This window comes from Brassica rapa, chromosome A09 (genome assembly GCF_000309985.2).
Source record: "Brassica rapa cultivar Chiifu-401-42 chromosome A09, CAAS_Brap_v3.01, whole genome shotgun sequence".
NCBI lineage: Eukaryota > Viridiplantae > Streptophyta > Magnoliopsida > Brassicales > Brassicaceae > Brassica > Brassica rapa.
The window spans coordinates 37,876,116-37,892,771 of NC_024803.2; the positions used below are offsets into that span (position 1 = coordinate 37,876,116).

General features: G+C 33.8%; 3 protein-coding genes across 7 annotated transcripts; 1 reads left to right on the forward strand and 2 right to left on the reverse strand.

Annotated features, from left to right (window-relative positions):
- Nucleotides 1-69: 69 nt before the first annotated feature.
- LOC103842021 (serine/threonine-protein kinase ATG1a) lies at nucleotides 70-4,342 on the reverse strand. 5 transcript variants are annotated; one of them, XM_033278842.1, is made up of 14 exons: nucleotides 3,367-4,342; nucleotides 3,170-3,287; nucleotides 2,956-3,014; nucleotides 2,797-2,861; nucleotides 2,611-2,704; nucleotides 2,455-2,535; nucleotides 2,247-2,358; nucleotides 2,105-2,159; nucleotides 2,000-2,016; nucleotides 1,802-1,966; nucleotides 1,454-1,713; nucleotides 1,149-1,386; nucleotides 994-1,070; nucleotides 70-483 (listed from the first exon to the last, which is right to left on the reverse strand). In XM_033278842.1, the coding sequence occupies exons 1-14, from the start codon at nucleotides 3,598-3,600 to the stop codon at nucleotides 295-297; spliced, it is 1,764 nt and encodes a 587-aa protein (XP_033134733.1). In that variant the 5' UTR covers nucleotides 3,601-4,342; the 3' UTR covers nucleotides 70-294. The 5 variants fall into 5 exon arrangements, with proteins under 5 accessions (XP_033134733.1, XP_033134732.1, XP_033134731.1 ...); XM_033278841.1 differs by having other exon boundaries at nucleotides 1,454-1,716; nucleotides 3,367-4,166; XM_033278840.1 differs by having other exon boundaries at nucleotides 1,802-2,016; nucleotides 3,367-4,283.
- A 6,586-nt stretch (nucleotides 4,343-10,928) lies between these two features.
- On the forward strand, nucleotides 10,929-13,835 carry LOC103842022 (B3 domain-containing transcription factor NGA2). The gene has a single exon (XM_009118620.3). The coding sequence runs from the start codon at nucleotides 11,895-11,897 to the stop codon at nucleotides 12,771-12,773; it is 879 nt and encodes a 292-aa protein (XP_009116868.1). The 5' UTR covers nucleotides 10,929-11,894; the 3' UTR covers nucleotides 12,774-13,835.
- Nucleotides 13,836-15,540: 1,705 nt separating this feature from the next.
- LOC103842023 lies at nucleotides 15,541-16,282 on the reverse strand. Its single transcript, XM_009118621.3, has one exon. It carries the CDS (start codon nucleotides 16,084-16,086, stop codon nucleotides 15,730-15,732), a length of 357 nt encoding a protein of 118 aa, XP_009116869.1. The 5' UTR covers nucleotides 16,087-16,282; the 3' UTR covers nucleotides 15,541-15,729.
- Between the last annotated feature and the right edge of the window lie 374 nt (nucleotides 16,283-16,656).

Genomic DNA, 16,656 nt, shown 5'->3' on the forward strand with positions numbered 1-16,656 from the left:
ATTTTTTTTATCATATGGTTTCATGGACTTGTAATACTCTGTTTAAAACTAATGGGACCATTTACAAAAAATCCACAAAGCTAACATTTTTTTTGGTATTTAAAGCTTTTGATGTTAGTTATACTATATACAATGGGTGGAGGCAAATACTTTTGGTCACCGCATCATCAAATAGTAGAGTAACCGTTTTGAAGTTTCAAGAGATAAGAAAACACCAAATGTTATAAACTTGACTTCAAGGCAGAGCCAAGCTTAGAAAGTTTCTTTCTGTACAATGTAGCAGTCGACTTTCCACTAAAGATGAGACCGACGATGCTGCAAGTTAGAGATGTAGTAGAGAATCCTCTTCTTGTCGTCAGGGGTTAATGAGAAAGGAGGGTTTAGAGGTAGAGTCACTGCTTCCTCTATTATAAAGGAGAGTAGAAGAATTGCTTTCTTGTATAATCTTGCTGCACTTTCCTTGTTATTCAAATATTCTTCCGCCTGCAAAACAACAAAGAGCAACATTGAATCCAACCCACAAAGAAAGTTTCAGGCTTTTAGGACAAAGGTGGAAGTAGGCCGGGGATTTTGAACCAAACCGAACCAAAATTTAGGTTAAGTTCGGTTAGAAGTTCTGGTTGATTCAGTAGGTTTTCTAAAAAACGGCAATGGATTACTTCGGTTTTCTTCTTTATAAAAAACAAAATTATACCCAAACCATACCAAAAAAGCGAACCAAACTAACCAAATTTCGAAGGTAACTAACCAAAATTAATCGAATTTATCTAAAATTTTAACTAAACTAAACCAAAATCAAAACTTTGGTAGGATTTTCAAAAACCAAACTAACCGAATACCGAACCGAACTTTTATTTCGGGTTACTTCGGTAAGATTTATATGGAACCGAACTACCCAGACCGAATAACCTGAACTAACGGAACCCGCAGGCCTAGGTGGAAGCTTTCAACAAAAGTCTCAGACTTTTTGTAGATAGAAACGATTTTACTTACCCCACCACTCTTGCCGTATGCTAGTGCCTTCTCGTATATTGTTTCCATGGCGTCAGGCATATGAGTAGCACTAGCAGCTACAATGAGATGAAGGAGATACATTCAGTGAAAGTGCAAATAAACATAAAAGAGAAATATTCGGTTTAAGTACCAACCGCTTGTTTGGTTTAGTCGAGTTGACGAAGTCTCAGCCTGGTTAAACGCAGTAACAAACTCTTGTGTCACCCAAGTTTTAGCTACTGCTGGTGAATTTGAAGTCCCTGGAGCTGTTGTGTTCACTTTATCCTCTCCAACGGACACCATCCAAGAATCGCATATCTCTAAAGCTTTCCTCCATGCAGCTAAAACAACGAGTGTGACTGCAAAAGATTCCTTCACCTGTCCTGCATTGTCCTGTATGCAACAGTATTAGAATGTTATCATTTGAGAGAGACTCTAGAAATTAGGAGTTGGAAGTTACCATCTCGCGAGCTACTTCTGTAAGTGCTTCTGCATACTGCTGCAAGACTTGGAGCTTCGTTGGAGGATGAACGATCGTTAACCGTTGGACTTCTGTTAACAGGTATGATGATCCAGTTTCTGGTCGTGGTCCTGACACATCAGACAATGGTCTCTGTGCTTCAACTGAATCTTGAAGTGATGCGTCGAAACATTCTGATGAACCTTCAGAAGGACGGTTTACAAGTACATACTCCCTCTCTATGAGCTCAAGCGAGTCAACTACTACACAAATGACAACATGAAGCGTTTCTGAGTGTTTTGAGCTTATAAAAAGCAATAGAGATGAGCTCAAATGTGAATAACAAACCTCCGTGTTGGTTTGATGAGCATTGTCCCTCATTGTCTTTCCTAGTCTTCTCACAATAGACATCATGTTGCATCAAAATGTTCGAAGTTGAGGCACTAGAGGAACTCCCATGTTTGTAGACATTCTCTGAACTTGCTTTGGATCTGTTTGTACTACTTGTTTGTGCGGAAGGCAACAATGATTTCCCCCTAGAGGTAGTAACATCAGGCATTTGTCTGACAACATTTGGTATGAAAGAAAATGAAGGTTGGTAGTTGATTAAAGAACTCAATGGCTAATCAAATTATCAAAGATATTTATTACCTTGGCTCTTGAAGGAACCTGTGACTGAAGAACTCTCGGAAAGTCAAGCGTTCAACTACAGTGAAACAGAATGTATTTTTCAATGAAGTATGGTTTGAATGATCATAAAGACACGTAGACAAATGAAGAAACATATAAGTACTTGGGTCTCGGCGTAGAAGACTTTTGCAGAGATCAACACAATCAGGATGAATCTCATTCAAACCATCTTCAGGAAATTTCAGCTCAGTGTCTCTCACAATATTTTGAAAGAGCTGCAGAGATCATCAAATCCCAAAAAGCATGATAAAGTCCATAAGTTCACTAGAAAAGTTCAAGAGGCAGTTCATAAGTCTAACAAGCCAATAAACCTGGATGTGATTAGTGCCATCAAAAGGTGGCTTCCCAGTAACAAGTTGAAACAAAATCGCACCAGCGCTCCATAAGTCAGCCTGTAACATCATATCCATTACATACTCAAACAATGAAAAGAAAAAAGATAATATAATTCTTCAAGTTGTCTTCACCTTAGCATCATACTTTTGGTTCCTGATAATCTCTGGAGCCATATACAATGGAGAACCGCAAAATGTTTCAGCCATGCTCTCTGGTGTTAAAGACCTAACAGAAAAAAATCTCAACATTTACATACCAAAAACTAAAAACATTTCCATAAAAAGAAAACATCTTTTTTTGGTCATAAATAATAATACCTTGCAAACCCAAAATCTCCTATCTTTAGCAATGGAGTTACTTCCTTGGAAGACAAAAGTAAATTCTGAAAAGAGTTTAAAGAAAAATCAGAACCATGACTAGACTTTTCATCATAGCCATTTCAAAACTAAAACATAAGGAGGTTTATTTCTACTCACCTGAGGCTTTAAGTCTCGGTGAATACAATGCTTCTCTTGAAGTACTTGCAAACCTAAAGCTACACAACACAAGAACATAAACACAACACAGAGAAAGATTCAAACATTAAAAAAAGATTCTAAATTTAAAAACTACAAAACACAAAAACATAAAACAGAGAGATTCAAACAAGAAAAGACATAGAAACATAACAAAAACTGATCTTATTATTACCCAATTGCCTCATAAAATGCTTAGCAACAGGTTGGGAGACTTTGCCATGGACATTGATGTACTCAGCAAGATCACCTCCACTACAATACTCCAACACAAGAAAGATCCTATCTCCAGTCTACACACAAAACCCAGATCAATTTCAGTTCCAAAAATTCAAACTTTTAAAATTTATACAAAAGAAACAAAGAGTAAACCTCAATAGCTTCGTAGAATCTGATGATGTTGGGATGATCAATAGTGCTGAGGATCGAAATCTCCTTGAGGAGATTGTCTCTGACTTTAGGGCTAAGCTTCTTCTTATCAATCTCCTTGATGGCCACTTTCAAACCAGACGATCGATGCGTCGCTAGCCACACCACGGCGAAGGAACCAGACCCGAGTCTCGGTCCAAGTTCGTAGTCACCCACAAGTCGTGCCGTGTTGTCCATCCCGGGTTTTTTTGGTTTTTTTCTTGACCCGTTTTAAAATTTCGGATCTTTAGTTGAACCAACCTCCATTGTTTCCACTACTACGAAGGCAGAGAGAGAAGAACGAAACAGAGAAAAATCTAAACTTTTTTTTTTTTAAGAACAACGAACTGTTTTTGATTAATTATACAGTAAAGCTATCAACTTTATATTTTTTTTCTGTGTTGTGTGTTTTGTTTTTTTTTTTTAACTTTTTGTTTTTATTTTTGTGTGTTTGTGTGTGTGTGGGAGAGAGAATGAGATTTGGTTTAAGCTTATGAACAAAGGAGTTTATTACTTGTACTCGACAACAAACCTTGAGAAGAAAAATTGACGTCTTGGATCCAAAGTTCCACGAGGAAAGGACCTAGGAAGTATCTCAGAATATTACCCTCTTTTTATTTAATAAAAAGAAAAAAAAAGATTGTTAAATGTTTTATGTAATTAATCTTTTAAGTTATTGTCAATAATAATCTTTTAAGATTATCTCTTTAGGGCAATTAAAGTTTGTTACAAAAATAGGGGTCTAATTGATAATTTAATCGTTGATGAATGTATCAACAATGGGTTTGAATTACAAAACTGAGAAATCTAATTAATTTATTATCACTTCAAATTTAACATTAACCAAAAAATGGTGTAGTGATATTCTAATGTGCATTAGTGCATATATCTTCCTCACACGGTAGATCCACTTCATTGATAAAACATTAATTCAGTTTTTTTCTTTCTAAACTGACGTTGTTCTATTTCTAATAAAAAAAACAAAACAACATATTATAGTCAATTCCTTGGTTAATATGTTAGAATCAGTTAATTTGAATTCTTGTGAAATAAAAAAGGTAGAAAAGCATACTTTATAAAAACCGGGTTGCTACTACAAACTATATTGCTAAATGAATAATAGTTGCATTAATGTACTCTTCGGTTTACTAAGCAGCGGCCCGTGCAAATAAATAAATCCAGTGATACACTCAGCAAGGGCATCTTCGTTCCTACTCCATTTTTTTCTCTAAAATGGAGTAAAAGTGAATATGAAGTAAGCAAGGTTCTAACTCAATTCCATATCTCACTCTATTATAAAATTTACTCCATTTCTATTTTTTGTTTGTTCATCACTCCATTATAAAGTGGGAAATAGAGTAGGATTTAAGTAATTTTACTCTATTTTCACTTTTATTCTATTTTAGAGGAAAAAATGAAATTTTACATTGGAGATGCTTTAATATGTCACACCATAGAAGCCATGGGATTCATTTTAGCCGACAGTTCTTTATATTATCACGTTGTTTAAGTGTCAAAATAAAACTTTGATGTCGATGGATTGTATTGTACAACCAGTAACAAAATATCATGAGTTTGAACGATGAATATAAATATTATTTTTGTAAGGATACATATTTAATGGATGTTTATCGCTAATGAATGATAAATCCGACAAAACAAAAACTTGAACTTATCAGTTTGTCAAAGCCACATCACCTTTGACCAGTTCTAATTATCATGAAATAAAAAGATAATAACGTGAAAGTGCCACGTAACTCAGCCAGAAGCAAAGCCCAATAATCCGATATAGGCCCAATTATGTTTGAAAAAGAGAAACATTGAAATCCAAGATTTGTGATATTGTTACAGCCTTCAGTCCACTAATGAGCTATAAGCTGGTATTAATTGGGCTTTTTCATTTTCCAAGTCCATTAAATACCTCTTCCATTGTTTGTTCTTGATATGAATCTCTTCTCACTTTTTTTTCTTTATACATAGAATATCAAAAGAACAATGGAATGTAATGAACTTATAGATATGATATAATGAAGCTTAAAAGAAATAATATCTAAGTAAATTTACAAAATGTGGGCATTGTGTTGTTGGAAAAAGGGAAAGCGACTAAACCTAATAAACAAATATCAGATTTGTGAAGGGACAATGGAGCCTCTTTGATCTTTACCAATCGTCTTTTATTTGGTTGGACCACTCTCACCTTCCTATTCATTACATCTTTCATGTGTAACCGAATCTTCCACATATCGAAACCTTTACTAATATCTCAAAACCTGACAAGTTGTGCATTAAGTGAAGACGAGATCAATGTATATACGTTTAGTTATCAGATTTTTTAATCAAACAAAGTTGTTGTGGAAGGGATCGTACTTATATTTTCTTATAGATTTAAAATACTCAACTATTTCAGCCACCAGCACGTAGACATTGACATTTTCATATATATCTTATGATGAAATTTTTTTTGTTAATTTGGCCGGATCCAACACCATCATTACATATTGAGATGCATGTCTTATGTTATGTCATGTGCATGTAATATAATATATGTGGTTAATTGTGGAAACAGTCGATAAATTATGTGGATGTATATATAGCTTGAGGCTGGGATCATTATTAGCTGACTTATGCAGCCATTGCAGAGGCCATATAATTTTTGAAGGAGTGTATGCATATGTATTGCCAAATTCACAAATGTAATGACAACACAGAACAGTAAATGTGAAGGTTCTTACACGTGTTACAATGCTAAAGAATATTATGATATATGGAGTATATAATAACACGAAAAGTAATCATGAAAATGATAATAAGATTTAAGACATATCCAATTTTGCATACAATTGAATATTTTCTTTCAGCAAACTTGGGTTTGATTACTCTGTATCCCCCTCTCCTCATACAAAACCTACCCCACCTATATACTTTTGCATCTACATTTATTAAATCCACCATCTGTATATATATATATATATATTAAATTTCTGATTTCTTATGTTTATTCTGATGTAAATCAATAATACCTACACCACCAAATGTATTCTTAAAAATAAATTTAAGCATGTATGATCAGTGCGTGTGTGTGCGAAGTGCGAACCCTAAAAGTCGAGACAAAAGATGAAGTCAAGTCAACAATATAATAATCGATTTACATGTAAAATAAGTAATACCTGTATATGTGCAAGTTCATGATGTTCCATACGGTTATATATAGTAGTTGTACTTATTCATAGTTAAACAAATTATTATTCTTGAGCTAATTATCTGTTTTGGGTCTAAAGGGTTTTGCTATTACATAAAGAAGAAATGTATTATAACTTCACATTCAAACGATTTGATAATGATGAGTTGACACTTATGTATTTACTATAATTCGTTAACTATGTTCCATCTTCTTTCCAATATGATGAAATCCCTTATAATTCTATCAGCTCGTTTCCCATATGGCCATATATGCAATATTCTTAATGGATATCATCACCGAGATGAAATGATCAAACTAAAGTCGAGAAGAACAATGCTTGGAGCGTATAAAGCTCGCGCTATCAGAATAACTAAAGCAAGTCCGAATGAGATACCAAAGGTGAGAGGAATAATCTATTCAAGACCCATGCTATGAGTAAACTTCGTAAAGCAAATTAGTTTAAATTATTTATTTAATGTAATTAAATAGACGAAAGGGTTGGCTAGGGAGAGAGAGTCCTAGACCCTGGGGGCAAATGACAGTTGGAACATGTTGTCGCCATTATCGCACCATCCATCTTCCAATTTTGTTATTATTGTTATTAAATAGAATGGTCCGCCTTTTGTTTCACCACTACCATCTTTGATTGCGACTTATCATATCAACTACATACAAATCATATAATATTTTTCTCTCTTTTGTTATGTTGCTTTCCTTTTCCTCTCACATAATGTGGTCGCGGTATGTAACGTATCATACTAGATTTGATTAACAAGAATGTCCCGTCTGTCCATGTTATCAATTTTGTTTTCATGCTACATCGTTCACAAATGTAATTTAATCATCAACATTATAGAGAAAATGGTAAATCAATCTGCAGAAACAATTCCCTCTTATTACTTTCTTGGCATGAGGCTCATCAGGCATCAGCTAGGTCTTTTTGTCATTTCCCTCATATTTAAGAGAATATTAACCGTGGTCAATATTATATACCCAACAAAAGTATATATATAAGTTTCCACTGAGGGAGAGATATTTTATGGAAAGGAGACTTAATGAGTAAAGAAGCAAGTTGGCATTAAAAAGAGGTAAGTGCAAATGCAAAGCATATGTATACTCTACTTAACGTATAATCTCAACTTATTAGAGACTTATAGCAGTGGTCCTTAACCTATAATCTCTTCTTTTAACTCATTTCACATATGTCCACACATGTTTTCATAGCCATCCCCCACTATATTACTCTGCATTTTTTATTTAACCGCATGGTTTCATGTCTCTGTGTTATACATCTTCTAGGTCAGATATCACATTGGATGTTGTAAATAATTTAGCATTGTTAAAGTTTTAAAAAATAATAATAATAATAATTTAGCATTGTACTTCCCTCTCTAGTTATGCCCTACCATTAAGTTACATCACTCTTTTTGTTACACCACCATACTTCAAACTTTTGACAATATGTATATATATATATTTTTTTATCCATAACATATAGAATCATATTCAAAATCAAGTTGCTAGTGTATACCGATATTCCAAATCAAGATGACATAACTGAAATGTTCATACTTGCAACCGATCAATAAACATAATAACAAAGTTGTATGAGTTTATCTATATATATTGTCTACTAATTTTTATCATGAGCAAACTGGAATCTCTTTTGTCGATCAAATTCCTAATTGTTTGCATTACAATCTACTTAATATGAATCATTATACATAACAATGCTTATACATATGATATATGGTATCGTCTTCTCCTTTATTTTATATCCCCACATCTTAGTATACGGAAAAGTTTTCGCATTTGAAGGTTCAATTCAAATTTTAAATCTAGAATGTATAGGAAGATTTATAGGATATGAGCAGACTTCTAGATCGGTCCCGTGGCTACAAACTACAAAGGTATATGCTTTGAAAAGGGCGACGCTACGACGTCTCCTTCTTAATTTCCAACATTTCTATAAATTAAACATTTACTAACTTTTCACCATTTTTCAGATATCAGAAATAATTTGTTTTATTCGTCATTATTACTTTGCAGATAATCATATTAAAGAAATCCCACTGGTGAGCCGGATAGAGTAATATATATTTGGACCGATTAGTTATTGTAAATAATTTAATAATCTGAATTCATTTTTGTATGTGTTATGATGGAATAAAGAAAAGAAAAGTGGGTTAACATATACTCCTATTAAAGTAATCTATCACTGTGGAATATTTATTTAATCTATGGTGAGTAACCATCAAACCTAAAAATAACAGTTTATCGCCTGAAAGTTTTGTGACCACTCAATTCTGTAATGTGAGATGAGAGTTTGGACCACATTGATCAATGTTCTTTCACCTACTCTTTAATTTTTTTAAATTCAAAATAAGAGATAAACTTTAACCTTTGTTTAAAGCAAGCCTAATTAAGATTTACATAATTTATTATCCTCCCCTAATTAAGCCGAAATTAGCCAGAGAGACATGAATGGTGCTTCGTCTCTTTCAGGACCACTCACCACGTACGTAAATAACGATAAGTTTTAACATGAATGTACGTGAAAACTTTAAAACAAACTTTTAATTTTGATCGAGAGGGGTCATGTGAGTGCCACGTGTCTTATTTTAGAACAACATGTGTATTAATTATGCAGTAGTGTATACGTTGATGTCGGTCTGAAGAATGAGCTGTACACAAAACTAAAAACCGTATCGATTTTCATTTTGGATTTCTTAAAAATTAATAACTTTTTAGCAAAAAAATATATTTAAATCTTCAGCACTATAAGTCTAGATACTTTGGTCGGCCCACGAGAAATTTACTATAGTTTTATTTATGTTTTCACGTGATCTTGATATATTAAGATTAAAGCATGATTATGTTAACGTGAAAACCCTTCTTTGAGGTTTAAGCTTCGTAATCATAATTTTTTTAAAAACTAAAATGACATATTTTTTTGTTCCTTCCATTCCTTCTCTCCTTCCTTCTTTTGTTTTCGCTGCCAAATCTTTCTTGAATTTCCAGTTACATGAACTAAACTGTACATTCCATTAAAAGAAAGAAGTAAAACTATGTATTATAAGCACGACTGGATATGAAATAAAGCGAGTACGGCAGAAAGTAAAGCATATCACAACTTAGCCCACCATTTTCGTAATTACAGACGGCGATAGATCACTTTCATTTAGTTTGATATGGTCGAGGAGACACGAAGACAATTCTCCGTAATACGTAGACCTTATCTATTAGGCACACCAAAAACACTAAAGAAATACATAAAATAAACTGAATCTAGCTAGGCTCTTAAATTGTAATCATGGTTTAGAAATTACAAAAGAGATGGGTATGAGTTATTGAGTTTAAGTCGTCATATGTCCTAACTTTTTATCTTCAAGTAGCCTTGTTAGGTTCAACCTTCACATCCAAAATATACACAGGATAATAGAAAATGACGTAATAGTGACTGATTAACAGAGCAAAAATCACTTGCACATTTCTAATTGCATGTTCTACAAAATCTATGGCACACATATAATTTTGTTGTTGTCAACTTATACATATGTAATTGTGTATAAAATGCGTTGGTTTTTTCGAAGTATAAATGAGTTTTTTTAAAGAACAGTATAAATGAGTTGCTCACTTTTTTTTTTGAATTTAATTATTAAAGTATCATTTTCTGTAATAAGTTTAATTTGAGGGCCAAACAAATAAAAAGTCAACAGTAAAGACCAAAATTATAAAACAACATGTCGTCTTGTCCTTGTAAAAGCAAGTAACCCATCCCAAAATGCCTTACCACAGAGCTCAATAATTAGCATTTATTATTCTCTGCTCATAAAAATCCAATAGTTTTCTCTTTACTAATCTTTTAGTTTTTTTTTTTCTTCAACAAAAACAAAACTAAGCCCTCATATACTTCTCCTCATATCCCAACCATTTAGTTTTTTTTTATTGGATCCTATTTCGGAATCGTGACACTATATCAGAATATAAAATAGATAAAAGATTATATTTAAAGAAAAGACTACAATATATAATTCTTTATCTCTAAAATTCGACTAAAATTCATACATTTCAAAGATACAACAAAAACTTAAAGAGAACCTCATGCACAGAGCATCTCCAATGTATGTCTCTATATTTTCCTCTAAAATAGAGATCTTTATTATAGAAGTGGATTTGCTCCAATGTATGACTCTATAATAGAGTTCCTCTATTTTAGAGGAAAATATAGAGGAATCCTACTTTTTACTTCTAGAGGTGGGTTGGAGATGGTCTTAGAGTTGGCCCAAAGATATGAGAGAACCCTTCTTAACTTTTGTTGGTTTTTTAGATTATTGCTTTAATTTGATATTTTGAAAATAAAACTTTTATTTTGCATTTTTCGGTTTTAGAACTACAGCTTTTAAAATAATCACGTTCCGAAACAAAATAGACTAAAACTTCTCAACCCAAACTAAAATATCACCCGTCTTAATTTTTTATTTTGTTGGTAAAAGACATTGATTAATAGAGTCGTCATAATCATATTAATACAGTTTTGCTATGTTTTCTTAATTCTTCTTCTGAATGACTATCATCTAGATCGTTTTCTCTTTTCAAATATTTATGAATTCGTTTGGAATGATTTACTATACTGGAGTTACAACTTACAAATGATGGTATGTTAGCTACATGAATCTTCATTGATTATGATAATTGACCACTCGGGATAATAATAATAATAAATTTTACTTTTACATTTTGAGGACGGTGTATATACGTAAGATTTTATTAATCAATTATAGAAAAAGGAAAGGCCAAACAAATAAATGTAATAACGAATATAATGTATGTAGAAAAATGAAACTAGGATAGTAGAAAAAAAGGACAGAAGCTCACATGAACAGAACCAGATTGTTCATGGGTCCCCTCTTTCTCTCTCATCTTAGCCCATATCTCTATCAGTTATATACTATCTTTCTCTCTCTTTCTCTCCTCTTTATAGTTCTTGAGAGATTGTTCCTAATTATAATTTGTTTTTCTTCTTGGAGTTAGAGAGCTTCTTGCTCCATAAACAGTAGAGAGAGAAAGATTCATTTGAGAAAAGATCAGATAGAACCGTGCTAATCAGTGAAGTTAGGTGCAAAAAAACCCACTTTCTACTTTTGTATAATTAGGTCAATCTCATCGACCACCATACTCTTCTCTCCACCAATTCTCCTCCCTTTTCTCAATTCCAAAACTAGGGTTTCATCTCTCTCTCTTTCCAAAACAAGAAGATGAATCAAGAAAATATTTAGAGATTTGAGTTGGGTTCCCCCAAAACAAGAAGATGAATCAAGAAAACAAGAAGCCTTTGGAAGAAGCTTCGACTTCAATGGAGAGAGAGAACATGTTCGACAAAGTAGTAACACCAAGCGACGTAGGGAAACTAAACCGACTCGTGATCCCAAAGCAACACGCAGAGAGATACTTCCCTTTAGACAACTCCTCAACAAACAACAAAGGGTTGCTTCTAGACTTCGAAGACCGTACAGGAAGCTCATGGAGATTCCGTTACTCTTACTGGAACAGTAGCCAAAGTTATGTCATGACAAAAGGTTGGAGCCGTTTTGTCAAAGACAAGAAGCTTGATGCTGGTGACATCGTGTCTTTTCAAAGAGATCCCTGTAATAAAGACAAGCTTTACATAGATTGGAGGAGACGACCAAAGATTCCAGATCATCATCAGTTCGCCGGAGCTATGTTCCCTAGGTTTTACTCTTTCCCTCACCCTCAGATGCCGACAAGTTTTGAAAGTAGTCACAACCTTTATCATCATCGGTTTCAACGAGATCTTGGAATTGGGTATTATCCAACGGCTGTGATTGAATCTGTGCCGGTGATAATGCAAAGGAGAGAAGCACAAGTGGCTAATATGGCTTCATCAAGAGGAGAGAAGAGGTTAAGGCTGTTTGGAGTGGACGTGGAGTGCGGCGGCGGAGGAGGAGGAAGTGTGAATAGCACGGAGGAAGAGTCGTCGTCTTCCGGTGGTAGTATGTCACGTGGCGGCGTTTCTATGGCTGGTGTTGGTTCTCTCCTTCAGTTGAGGTTAGTGAGCAGTGATGATGAGTCTTTAGTAGCGATGGAAGGTGCTACTGTCGATGAGGATCATCACTTGTTTACAACTAAGAAAGGAAAGTCTTCTTTGTCTTTCGATTTGGATATATGATTAATTATGAGATTAATCACTTTAATACACATTCTATATGATAGTTATACATATTATATATATGTGACATAAGGATGTCGTTCAAGATTCAAGGATAATATCAAGAAATAGCATGTTCTTTGAAGATAAGAGTTTGGATTGATTATAATTGTATTCAAAAAAATTCGAAGCGTACTTTCTCGATGAGTCTCCTCTTAGCTCTGATGGGTCAGAGTATATATACAGAACATAAACTTTGGATAGCTAGGGATCAGTGTTAAACTTAAAAACCCATGTCCATTTGGTCAGAAACTAATCAGAAGATATGGGCTGTCTTAGAAAAGTGAAATGTATGTATATGTATATATAAATATGTAAATATTGTGTGTATACTGACATTAAATGGTTATTGAACTGTTTAGTTTATTTGATATGGCTGCTGTCTGGTTACCGCTGCATTTCTGAAGCCGTTGTTGCTGCTTAATTTGTCAACCTGCAGCTTGCAGGAGAAGGGCAGAGACAAAATTAGACTTAAAATTTATATTTCAAAATAATTCGTATTATATCTTATAGTATTAAATTAAAAAAAAAAGAACTTTTCAACTGGGTAAGATTGAAAATGTATGGTCTGTTACTGTTTCACATACATTGCTGATGCATTAACTGGTACAGAAGTAATTTTTATTTTTCTTACTTAGAAGTTAGAACAAAGCTGGTTTCTTTGTCTGGATCATTGCACAAGTCAACTCACACATACATGTACATATATACTTTATATAAGATACACGCATGCAGAGTGTTAAACTGTTAATTAATCTTAGGTCTTGTATGGTGTGTTTATGCGTGTAGCTAACTCCGTTCCTTAAATTGAATTCCATTGTTGATATACTGTTTTGGCCAGAAATATAATAAAATTAACAACTAACACAATGTGATGACAATCATAGAGATAATATACATGAATCTTATATATAGTATATATGTTCTGTTAAAAAAAAAGAATATAGTATAGATGTAACTGTGTGTATACATGTTATTGTTTTTCATGGTTTCTGCACACATATAGTTACAACTCACGGTGACAAAAAAAAAATTAGTAACAACTCACAAGAATTAACTAAACTATATACATACCATAATAACTAGAATCTAGGGCTTATATAGCTAGCTAGTTCCAAGATTAGTTTAGAAATATATTCTGGTATGTATAGATCTGTGGAGCCTCAGTGTATTGGTACAATAAAACTAAACAATATTTACTTCAAGCTTTTCTTGAGTGGTGCTACAGATAAAAAATCTAGAGCCTTTTGGGAGGGTTGTTATTTTAGATATGTCAGTATTTGTCTGTTATAGAGTTTTTTTTAGCATACTGCGAAGTAAGCCTATATACTAGCATGAGCCATGAGCGCATGCAGAGATAAAAGTGAAATAGTTACTATATAAAAATACACAGGTCTGTCTGATATGTAAATAATAATTAACAACAAAAATTAGAGGCATTTTTCCCCATATATATGTAAATGGTTATTGATTTTAGCAAAAAGGTGGTTATTGAAGTATTTATATATATAGATGTGTGTGTGTACGTTTTACTATTTTTGTGGGGAATCTAATCTTGAATAAGAGATAAAAGTTTAAGACTTATTTTAGCATTCATAGTTCGTTATACTAATTAAGCAAAACCAGGACCATGTCAGCTAAATTTAATAGCCTATACTTCACCTAGCTGCGAAAAAGCCATTGAAATCAGCGAGGGCTGTTTACATATAGATCACAATATTATGTAATCATATAAATCAGCGAGGGCTACTTACCTATAGATCACATTATTATGTATGTGCACACAAAAAAAGATAATCGTATAATATATGTATGGAATAGCAGATGAGATGTTAGACTGAGCTATGAATACTAATGATGATGATGATTCCACAAAGAGAAGTAAATAAAAGATAAATCAAATCAATTTAAATTGTTGACGATAAATTTACTTACATTTATAATGGTTTTTTTTTTTTGAACAACTCTTACATTTATAATGGTTTTTTTTAGAACTAAATTTCTACCGTTTTTATCATTACTCTTCTTTCTAGTGATCAAACATGGGAAATGAACTTTTTCATTCAAAATATGTAAGCAAAAGTTATGAGTACATTTTAACAAACAAAAAAGAAGAAGATAAATACCATGTTCTACAGGGAAAAAATGATCAATATTTTTTTTTGTTGTTGTTATACCAAGGTTCAAGAAGGTTTTGAGTAATTAATCTTAGATTATAAACTCATTAGTTAACTTTAATTGTTTGTTATTATCATGGTTTTTCGTGGCTTGGACAAGCTGACCGATATATTACGAGTCTGATTCAACTCATTAGCGTTAAGAGTATGAAATCACATACCGATATATTACGAATCTTATAACCGCCAGTGAGATAGAAATTATAGAGAAACATCCAAGTGAACCAATGATTTGAAACATCTAAAGCTAAACCAGAAAGAGAACTAACTACTGGTTAGAAACAGTTAGGACTGAATAAGAAAGAGAAGAAGGCTTCAGTTAAACCGAAAGAGAACCCATTAAAGACCTCCTCCTTTCAAGTGAACCGGTAACTTGAAATGCTTAGTTAGAGCTAGAGAGGAAAGTATCTGCATCTGCCTGGCTACTCCATGTCTATCTATGCCCAGTCTCCATGGATCAGGTCTCACCCACATTCTTACTACTACTATCAATGACTAATGACAACCCAAACGAAAAAGATTCATCCTTTGTTCAGCAGACAACAAAGCAAAATTATAACAGAGGAAAGGAAACACATCCCTTAATAGAAACCAACTTAACGTTACACATACAAACACATAACGTGTGAACGATCTACAGAAGCATGAATCATCTCAAACACAAGTGTTGATCTATAAATCACGACAAAAGAAAAAGCTACAAACGAATTGGGATCAATTTTCTTATTTATCTAATCCATTCAGAAAGCACCGACGAGAAGAGAGAGTCCGAGCAAGAAGAGCCAAACGATATGGATGAGTAACAAAGCTTGACCCGGCACAGAAGCGCTTCCCGCGTTACCCGCGTCGCAGGCTCCCGTTTTCACCACGCGAGCTCCGTGGCACGCCGCGTCGGGACACCCGCACCAGTACGTGACTCCGTCGGCTCCGCAAACCGGATCCGCCCGGAAACAGTTTATTGGGCACCCGCCCGGATCCGAAACACCGCTGCATACGCCACCGCTTGATTTCTCCGGGAGATCATCCGCAGCTTGTGAGCCGATCAAGCAGAATAGCAATAAGAGTAAGGGGATGCTGATCCACGAGAACGACGGCATCACGTGGAATCGATTGGTTCCTGCAATCTATAAATCGAATTTGCCCGATTCGCGTTCAAAGTGTGATGAACGATTTGTAACCCTAATTTGAGGAGATTTGGGGGTTTTCTCGGAGTTTGCGTGTAACCGTGTTATTTGAATTGGTGGGTACACCTGCCCAGTGCCGGCACCGAGTCAAGCAGACTATAAGAACTACCTGCTGTTTTTAATTTAAGCCATCAAACATCCTGCTGTTTTAGAAACAATCTCGGTTTGTTGATTAGACCGGTTCATCGATTTATTTTTAACGCGATTTGAAACAATGTTTGGTTTGAATTACATACACAAACTATCTATTTTAAACAAATTCCCTTAAAATGTAAATGGTGTAATTTAAACATTAACTTGGTTTATGACATGTAGAAAGCCGATTTAATTTGGATTGATAAAAAAAACTATGCCATTTTATTCTTCTTCTTTTTTTGTCAATTGCTCTTTTTTCCATAAATAGTTTTACTACTATTTGTGAAATAGAAGAACAATTGACAAAAAAAAAAAAAGGATAAAATTACATAGTATTTTTTATCAATC